This window comes from Artibeus jamaicensis, unplaced genomic scaffold, assembly GCF_021234435.1.
Source record: "Artibeus jamaicensis isolate MK-2021 breed Jamaican fruit bat unplaced genomic scaffold, CSHL_Jam_final scaffold_614, whole genome shotgun sequence".
In the NCBI taxonomy this organism is placed as follows: domain Eukaryota; kingdom Metazoa; phylum Chordata; class Mammalia; order Chiroptera; family Phyllostomidae; genus Artibeus; species Artibeus jamaicensis.
The window spans coordinates 6,976,742-6,987,315 of NW_026522050.1; the positions used below are offsets into that span (position 1 = coordinate 6,976,742).

Consider the following 10,574-nt stretch of genomic DNA (forward strand, 5'->3'; position numbering starts at 1 on the left):
AACTAATAAATATTTATGGTAACTACTTATAACACCTGTTAAAGAAAACAATTATGCCTATATATTCTTATCTTGGACATTGTGAGAAATTCACATCAACTTTTAAACTATTTGAATTAGAAAAAAGATAAATGTGACTCAAAATTTCAAGAATACAACAAATCCATTTTTTATTTTTAATTTCTCCATAGCCTTTAACAAACTGAGTCTACGTGAAGACAATGCCAAATTTCACCGACGTGACAGAATTTATTCTTCTAGGGTTGACCAGTCGCCAGGAACTTCAAGTTATCTTTTTTGTGGTGTTCCTAGCAGTTTACATAATCACTCTGTTAGGAAACATTGGTATGATTATTTTGATCACCATCAGTCCCCAGCTTCAGAGCCCCATGTACTTTTTCTTGAGTCATTTGTCTTTTGTGGATGTGTGGTTCTCTTCCAATGTCACCCCCAAAATGCTGGAAAACTTACTATCAGAGACAAAAACTATTTCCTATGTGGGGTGTCTGGTGCAGTGTTACTTTTTCATTGCCCTTGTCCATGTGGAGGTCTATGTCTTGGCTGTGATGGCCTTTGATCGCTACATGGCCATCTGCAACCCTTTGCTTTACAGCAGTAAGATGTCCAGGGCTGTATGTGTTCGGCTTATTTCTGTGCCCTATGTCTACGGATTCTCTGTCAGTCTAATATGCACACTATGGACATATGGCTTGTACTTCTGCGGAAACTTTGAAATCAACCACTTCTATTGTGCAGACCCTCCTCTCATCAAGATTGCCTGTGGGGGCATCCACATCAAAGAATACACAATGATTGTGATTGCTGGAATTAACTTCACATATTCCCTCTCAGTGGTCCTCATTTCCTATACCCTTATTGTAGTAACTGTGCTACACATGCATTCTGCTGATGGAAGGAAGAAGGCATTCTCCACATGTGGGTCCCACTTGACAGCTGTTACCCTGTTTTATGGGACTCTCATATTCATGTATCTTAGGCGGCCTACTGAAGAATCTGTGGAGCAGGGGAAAATAGTGGCCGTATTTTATACCACAGTGATCCCTATGTTGAACCCCATGATCTACAGTTTGAGAAACAAGGATGTGAAAGAGGCAGTCAGCAAAGCAATCATTAAACTTGGGGCAGTGAATCTACGATAGATATTTTTGTGGTGTGTTGCTACCTATTATAAATACCCAGGCATGAAAGTCCTAGCTTGAAAAAAATTAGACACCTCTTACATATGATTAAAGGCTTAATCTAATGCAGTGATGCTTTACCCCATGAATAGACTTGAATGGCTAGCTTACTTCATCTTATACATGAAAACATATTGAATGTGAATATTAATGTCATTCACTGTATATATAAGATTGTGTTAAGTATAGTCATTGGAAGAACTAACAGATAAGTTCAGAAAGAAAATGTTAACTTGGAGTCACTCTTGTTGAAATCAAACATGGTTTCCTATGATACATTTTGTATATATATATTTCATGAGAGAAAGAGTAAGTAAGAATTTATTTCTTCTCTATGAATACAGAAAGTTGATGGATGCTGGTTTACCAAAAAAGTATTCTGTAGTGTTTATGTGCACATGGATTTTTAAAAGTGAAATTGTTTTCAGAATCTTCAACTAGTATCCCAATACAATAATAAGATTTGTCTTCAGTATGCACTGTTTTATAATAAATAATGTTTGTATCTCAATAATCTGTTTAATTACCCTTATTTTTTGTTTTGGATTGTAGTATAAATTCCCTGATGTTAAAAGGGTTAAATATTTATGACTAAAGGTTTTCCTGCCCTCATCATAATAAAAAATAAATAAGTATAAGTTTTCTTATATTTAAAATCTGACCTTTGTCCAATTAAACCTTTCATTGATATGATTTGAAACTATCACTTGATTCCAGTTCTTCCTACCCATGTTTTGGTTCTGTTTCTTGCAGCTTAAACCAAGTTTTTAGTGCCTAGAGTGAATCAACCAGATAAGAAACACTTTCAACCAAATGCTATTGCACAGAGTATGCATTCCAATGTAATAAATACAGGTCAAAATGGTATCCCTTTGGGCCTCATTAAAAATCTTCAAAAGCTCACACTTCATTTTATCTAGACTGGGGCATCTATAGCCCATATTGTCTACACTCCATTCTTTCTACTAGTAGAATACAAATCTATCCATCTCTGCTGACTCTTATTAACTTACCCACATAGGGCAAATGGAAAGTAGAAGTGATTGCTGATGAGTAAATTTATCCTTGTATAAAAGCTAATCTAATTAAAAGGGGTGTACAACTGCATATTGAGGGAGGACTTGGAGAAGCAGCATACAGTTGTAGCAATACCACCAGTAAGATGAACTAAATAAGAGACAGGATTGCAACTCAGATTAATATGCCAATTAAGCATGGCCCACTTGTCCTTAGAATGGATCTGAAAAAAAGGCAGGTGGTGGAGGGAAGGGGATTTTTGTTCATAATTTTAGAGTCCGAGAACGGGAAAAGAGTACCATTGGCTAGTATTGGAAACTATACTAACAAAGAGTATTTTAAAATGTTTATAAACTATTCATGTTTGCTTCTTAAGTGTTAGTGTCAAGCACAAAACATAGGGCTGCTCAAGAAACAACTGCTTTCATAGGATTGAAATTATAACCTGACATTCTAAGACAACATTTTCTGTGATCCTCAGGGCAGAGATATTCCTACTATTTCAAAAATGCTTGCCATTCAGGTATAAACAAAAGTTTTCATTTTCCCTTAATAGCCAGGTCTATAACTTTTTTATGAAGTTTTGGCAATGAGTTGTTAGTAGAATGTTATGAATGTAACCTAAAGGTCATCACCTCAAGGTCAAAGCCACTAGTCCTGGATTTTTTCCTCCACCTGCTCACTTAAAAATGTTGCCACTGAAGCTGTTACTCTAGACCCAAACATGGAAGCCACATATTGAAGGTCTAATGGCCTTATATTAACCCCCAAGTCACTGTTGCCTGAGAGAGAAATACAATCCTAGCTTATTTAATGAGTCACTGTATTTGAGAAGTTCACTGGTTATACCACTTAACCTGTATCCTAATCTTCCCTTAAAGTGATTTATAATTGTTTTCAACAACATGATTCTTGTCATCTCACCTCTACTTCTGAGAGCAAATTTTGCTTTGAGGGTGATAAAAATCTCCTCAGATATCTGCCTATTCTCCTGGTATTGAATAAAATAACCCTGGTCCTCTGTTTTAAACAGGAGGTAAAAACCCAAACTTCTGGTCTTAGATTTGGGTTATAACCCTTCTGTCCCCTTGCTTCATCAGCCCTTAGACTTGTCATAGCCTCCGATTGTCCCAACTTCTAGGTGACTTGTCTGCACTAGCATTTTAAGATGCTTATAAGCTTCTTTCTTGGCATCAGGATTTCTCAGCCATTTTTTCTGCACTGTTTGTAGGTATGGACTAAGTGAGCTTTCATCAGACATGTAACTGACACACATCTTTATCTATTGCTCCTTTTGGGTCCCCATAACCTGAGTCCCCATTTCTGTCTGGGAAAAGCACTTCCTGGCTCTTATCCACTTAAGCCTAAAAACCTACGACAGGGAGGGCGGTGCAGCTCTTTGCCAGCTAGAGCGGGTTCCGGGGTGATCGGGCATAAGAAAGAGTTCCTAAGGTCCTGTGAAGCCTGCTTTGCTAAGAGTGTTTTCAGTCATATGATAAGGGTCCGAGCAGGAAACGAGTATGTCTCCCAAAGTTTTTGCAACCCCCTTACCTGACAGACACTGACTCAGATTAAGCCCTTAGATTTCTTTGAAATGCTATCTATTGTTTGATCCTTGCCACCTGACATTGATTGATGAGCTTTACTTGTATTCCTGTGTTACAAGCCTAATAAAAGTCGTTGAAGAAGGGGCTCTTGGTCCTTCTCCTTTGAGAGATCGACCACCTCTCCTCCCCAAGCAGATCATGTCTTGGTAGTTTTATTTTCATCCATGGTGGACAGGGGGACTTTTGGGCAAAGTTTCCCCCACAATTACCTATATACACTACTTTTGAACCCAGGTGCTTCATAGTTACTCTTGAAGATGATTTCCATTTTGAGGGATTTGAAACCTCTGACTTAATTCCTTTCTCAAAGAGGGATAATGCTCGCTTTATCTGTTCCTGAGTCCAGCCTTTGAGAAAAGGCCTTTGAGTATCTGAATCTGCTATAACTGATAGGCTCTGGACCCTGGGTTGTGACAGGTGCTGAGAATGTTAGTCCAGCAAGTGTACTTTTAATAGTTTTGTGACTTTGTAGCAACCTCATCGGAATCCATATGCTCCTTGAAAGGAAGGCACAGATTCCTGTATGACTCACTAAGCTTTAAATCCTACTCACATTGCCAGTCTCAGGTTGGGCCCTTGCTGCCTGTGGTCAGAAATATGGCTCTTGAGTCATGAGTTCTTTCCCACTCTCCACTTTATTGTGTAAACTTTGCACTACTCTCTTAACTTTTTAACCTTATGCTATGGAATTACAAAGCAAGTAATACCAAAATAACAGCAAAGATATTCTCTTTTCTTGGGTACTTGCCCTTGACAATTGATAGTGATGACTTTCAAGACTAATTTCTTTGTGATGGTGCCCACTCAGTTTAAGAGCTTAAAAGTCATAATTAAAATTCAGCACTTTCTCTCTAAAATCTTTACCATTTGCACCACATATAACACCTTATTGCTACTTTAATAATGGTATTGGGGCTGAGTACAGAAGACATGAAAATAATTTTTAAAATACATAGTTTAATACTTATATCTTCATATAACTGTAACATTTAAATCTGAGCATTGAACCTATACTAAGATAAGTTGAAGTAATTTAACTTAAACTGATTATTGCAAATTCTGATTAACTTCTATACCGTAATTTCTTCTGCCAGTATTTCCCAAAATATAATACATAAGATAATTTTATATATTATACAGACATTTGGTTATTTTAAATGTTTGAGTGTTTATAATTTTTGTTCCTTTCTATTTATGATGATTGGCACAAATCTTTCTCACTTGCAGTGATTATACAGTTTAATTTTCATATTTATTTAAGTAAAGTATGAGTTAATTTAAAAATTATTAAGAAAAGAATTAATGTAATATTGCAATGTAAGAAAAATCATAATAAAAGCATAATAATAACTAAAAGTCAGAAAACAACATAAATTTGTCACAAGTCACCACCATCATACACATATAGCTGCCTATCACATATATGGATATGTATGTGGAATTACATATGTATATATGTTGCAACTCTGCAACATATGAATATGTATGTGGGAAAAAATATATATACATACACACACACACACACACACACACACATATATATATATATATATATATATATATATATATATATGAACTCTGCATGTCAGGCACTGCTTTTCATGGGGTTTAAATATACCTTACCACTTTAATTTTTTCAGTTCAATAATATCTCCTACGTTTAAGACTATTAAGTTGTTCTAGTAAGACAAAATCCAGTAAATCTTATTGTGGAAGTCTCTGATGTTATAACACTGGTTAACTGTAGTCACATAATATTCAAACAGAATTGGAGGGAACTTGAGTATCCAATGTGCTTCCCACATTGTTTAGTGAACTGTCATTATATGACAAAGTGAGCTTTGAGTTTCCCAGTTTTATAATGCAGGACTTACCCAGAACTCAATGATGTTAAAGCAGCTTCTCATCTTTTCCAACCAATGTCACTGAACTAGAAGTGGTAAAATTTAGGTTTTAACCCAAGATCCTGAGATTCCAAGAACTAACTTCTTACATAGTTTGAATGCAGCGAGATTTTGATTACTGGTCATGCCTGGGTTTGAATGATAGGTGGTTGGTGAGATGAAAGCAAGAATGACAGAATAAAAAGGGGAATCAGTTCATGGTAGGAAAGGGTTCAAATGTAATTTTGACATATCCCACTGACATGGCTCAATTTTGCTTATTTGACAGTAAACTTCATTTTGTTCTTGTTCACTTTGTTCATTGCTTGTTTATAACTTCATTATCCAATAAACAAAATGTATTTCCTGAGTTGCTAGATTCATTCTAACACACATCACAGTACACAGGTCATAGTAGCACAGTCTTATAATTCAACAGACTGATGTTTTTAGAATCCATGCTAATGGTGTAATATTCAGTGAGTGATTGGTAATGAATCCAGTTGTGGTCAGAGGTGGAGTGAGAAATGGTGGCTAACAGATGGGGGGCAGTTGAGGACCATGCCATTTCATGAAACGACATGAAGATGGACAAGAAACTTACTTCATCACCCTCCTTGCCCCCTTTTTGTCTTCTGCCAGTATACAAAACCAAAAACACATCTCCAAGGAACAGCTAAATCTTATTATTAGTTGACTAGAAACTCTCCAGGTCTAATCTATGAGTCACATATCTAAACAACAGTCAACGTTAAAAAATTTAAGTACTACTTCTTTATATAGTTAATGTATTACAAACTATATAAAAATAGAACTCAGGACTTCTGCCAAGATGGAGGCATAGGTGGAGACTCCATGCTTCCTCACACAACCAAGTTTAGAGACAACTAAATAATAGCAACAGAAAACACAGCCAGAACACAGAAAATTGAACTTTTCGGAAGTCTGATAACAACAAATTCTTCAGCCTGACCGGTAAGAGGGGCAAATCCAGCAACTGGCAGAGTGGGGTAGCACAGGAAAACTCACGGAATCCAGGTGCAGGGTTGGACCTGGTGGGCAACTCAGCAAGCAATCTCAGGGAAACAGCAAGGGAGCAGGGCTGCAGGTTGACTGTGGTCGGGCATTTGTGTGTGGATAGACAAGCGAGGGAGTGGGCGATTGGACGAGAGCTAGCAGCCCCAGAGACGGGCGGTGGCGGAGGGCGCCGCCATTTCCACGATCTAACCCCGCCTCCACATGCAGCATCATAATCCAGCGACCTAAGTGGCCCTGACCCCGTGAACAACCTAAGGCTCTGCTCCTCACCCAGCTGCGAGAAACAGCAGAGGGGGTCGCCATTTCTCCACTCTGACCCCGCCTCCACATACAGAGTCACAACCCAGCGACCTGGGAGTCCAAGGCTCCACTCCTCATACTTAAGGGGTGCAAACAGACCAAAAATGGCTCAAGAAGTTCTCAAAGCCCCAGAGCCTATAAATCTAAGGGATGAAGAAATAGCAAAACTCTCAGATGCACAGTTTAAAACACTGGTGATCAGGATCCTCACAGAATTGGTTGATTATAGCCACAAATTAGACAAACACATGAAGGTGAAACTAATTGAAATGAATGGAATTGCACAGGAAACCAATAGTGATGAAAAGGAGACTGGGACTCAAATCAATGGAGTGGACCAGAAGAAAGCAAATAATGGCCAAACAGAAAAGAGTGAAGAAGCAAGAATTCAAAAAAATGAGGAGAGTCTTAGGAACCTCCAGGACATCTTTAAATGCTCCAACATCCAAATTATAGGGGTACCAGAAGAGGGAAAGGAACAGCCACCAGTGGAAAACTTATTTGAAGAAATAAGAAAGGAGAACTTCCCCAATCTGGCAAAGGAAATAGACTTCCAGGAAATCCAGGAAGCTCAGAGAGTCCCAAAGAAGTTGGACCCAAAAAGGAACACACCAAGGCATATCAGAATTACATTAGCCAAGATTAAAATGAAGAAGAGAATCCTAGAAGCTGTAGGAGCCCAGGAGGCCTGAGAGGGGTCGAGGATAGGGTCCTGCGCCGCAGATGTGGTGACTGGATCTGGTTTCTGGCCTCGGGGCTATCTTGGGATTGTTCTCTGACCCCTTGAGAAACTAGCCGCCTTTCCTTTTCCATCAACTCATATCTTTGGCCTGTGCGTCATGTACCCAGAAGGTATGTTAGCCTGAGAACATCCTTACTCTAAGGGAAGAGATAAACTTTGTAGGTCAAGGAAGTGAGCTACGGGCCAGAATTCTTCTCCTTTGTTCTCTATGTACTCAAGATTGTATTTAAGCCTCAAGACTGCACAATAAACTTGCCTTATGCTAGCAGAGCATTTGGTCCTCTCCTTTGTTTCGTCCCTCGCTCAGCCTCACGACCACCCTTGCTGCAGCAGGCTGCGGCAAGAAGCAGCAAGAGATAAGGGGAGAGTCACCTACAAAGGAGTGCCCATCAGACTGTCAGCAGATTTCTCAAAAGAGACCTTACAGGCAAGAAGGGGCTGGAAAGAGGTATTCCAAGTCATGAAATTAAAAGACCTACAACCAAGATTGCTCTATCCAGCAAAACTTTCATTTAGAATGGAAGGACAGAGAAAGTGCTTCTCAGATAAGATCAAATTCAAGGAGTTCATCATCAACAAGCCCTTATTATATGAAATGTTAAAGGGACTTATCTAAGAAAAAAGTTAAAAAAACAAGAACAGTGAAAGGACAACAAACTCACAGTTATTAACAACCACACCTAAAACAAAAGCAAACTAAAAGGACAGCTAGATCAAGAGTGGAAACATAGAAATGAAGATGTCAAGGAGGGTTAGCAACAGGGCAGTGGGAGGAGGAGAAGGGGGGAGATGGGACATAAAATAAGTAGTATAGACAGTGGATAGAAAATAGATGGGGGGCAAGAATAGTATGGGAAATATAGAATCTAAAGAACTTGAGACACATAGTCATAAACTAAAGGGGGGGTAATGGTGGGGATGGGGGGGTAGGGTGGAGGGGAATGAAGAGGGGGAATAGAACAACTGTAACAGCATAATCAATAAAAAATAAATAAAAAATAGAACTCATGTATAAAATAATGTTACTTATATGAAGAATGGTAAAAATGTATTAATTTCATCAAAAGATTATAAAATCAACATATCTGCATATGGCCTTGTTCCAAGTCAGGCATTATTCCGAGACACTTTTTAAAGTTTGTTAGAGGCAGGCTGTAACAGTTTTTAATGGCTTTTCTCAAGGCACTTTTTACTTCTTGGTTCCTCAAACTGTGGAGCATGGCATTCAGCAAAAGAATGACTATTGTATAGAACACTGAGACCATTTTGTCTGTGTCTAGGGAGTGGTTCCATTTTGGCTGCAGATAAATGAAGATCAGGGTCCCATAGAATATAGTCACAGCAGTCAGATGAGAGGCACAAATTGAGAATGCTTTGCACCTCCCTTCTGTAGACTGGATTCTCAGAATGGCAGCCACAATGTATAAGTAAGAAATAAGGACAGTGGTCAAAGCGCTGATCATGTTGAACCCAGCAAAGATGAAAATCAAGACGTCTTTGAGGCTGGTGTCCTAGCAGACAAGGGCAATTAAAGGGACATACATCATCACAGTAGAAATGACTAATACTGGGGCCACAATAGACCAATTGGAAGGTAACAACTGTGTGGAGCGAAGCAACAGAAAAGCTGTGTAAGTAGGGGCCTGTTACCAGCTGCAGACACACCTTTCAGGACATGATCACCCTGTAGAGAAGAGGACTGCAGATGGCCACATAACAGTCATAAGCCATTACTGCAAGAAGAAACATCTCTGAGATCAAGAAGTTCAGGGAAAAGCCCAGCTGTGTTGCACATGCATGGAAAGATATAGACCCGTGCTGGGTCAGGAGGGTCTCCAGGAACTTGGGGGCTATTGAAGAGCAGTAACAAACGCCAACAAAGGCCAGATTACAGAGGAAAAAGTACACGGGTGTGTCAAGTTGAGCATCTGGTTGGATTAATGAAATCATCCCAATGTTTTCTACCAAAGTTAGAGAGTATGGACCATTGGAATGAGCAGAAAAAGAATGATTTCAATCTCCCTGTGCACTGAAAAGCCCAAAAGAAAAAATTCTGTCACCCTCATGCTATTCCTTTTAGCCATTTATTCCAGGGTCTCAACTGGTGAAAAAAGACAAGATGGAACCAGAAAAAAGTCACTGGGACTGAGGAAATGTCATCCGACACCAACTCTAGCGTGCTTTAGCTTCAGAAGTTATTGTTCACTGAAGTAGAATATCAATCAGAACAACCAAATACATCTCATTTCAAATTATCATCTCTCTCTGTGTATAATTTTATGAGGCCAAAAATTGAGAGACAGTAGAAAATAAATCAGTTGAAGACTTTATAAGTAAAGATTAAAAAAACAAAAAAAAAACTTTATGTGTTTGTAAATGTCTTAATATTTTAGATTTAGGTTATTTAAATTATACTGGATGAGGAAATAACTTTTTTAAAAAGATTTTATTTATTTATCTTTAGAGGGGAAGGGAAGAAAAGAGGGAGAGAAATATCAATGTATGGTTGCCTCTTGTGCGTCCCCTGCTGGGAACTGGCCCGCAACCCAGGCATGTGCCCTGACTGGGAATCAGACCAGTTGCTCTGGTTTGCAGTCCCACACTCAATCCACTGAGCTACACAAGCCAGGGCAGGAAATAACTTTAAAAAAAATTCTGCCCCTTTATTTTCATCTTGGTGGAACAAAACTGTAATGTACTCTTTTTATCTGTTTGAATAGAATTTTTTCTATTTTAACAATTATATATCATTTTAAATGGAAAGTTAATCAGAATATTCAATGCAGAG

The 10,574-nt window shown here is 38.6% G+C and overlaps 1 protein-coding gene and 1 pseudogene across 1 annotated transcript; one reads left to right on the forward strand and one right to left on the reverse strand.

Annotated features, from left to right (window-relative positions):
• The first annotated feature begins 221 nt into the window (after positions 1 to 221).
• On the forward strand, positions 222 to 1,160 carry LOC119040851 (olfactory receptor 5M9). Its single transcript, XM_037133962.2, has one exon. The coding sequence runs from the start codon at positions 222 to 224 to the stop codon at positions 1,158 to 1,160; it is 939 nt and encodes a 312-aa protein (XP_036989857.2).
• A 7,702-nt stretch (positions 1,161 to 8,862) lies between these two features.
• On the reverse strand, positions 8,863 to 9,870 carry LOC119040850 (olfactory receptor 1038-like; annotated as a pseudogene).
• Positions 9,871 to 10,574: the final 704 nt, after the last annotated feature.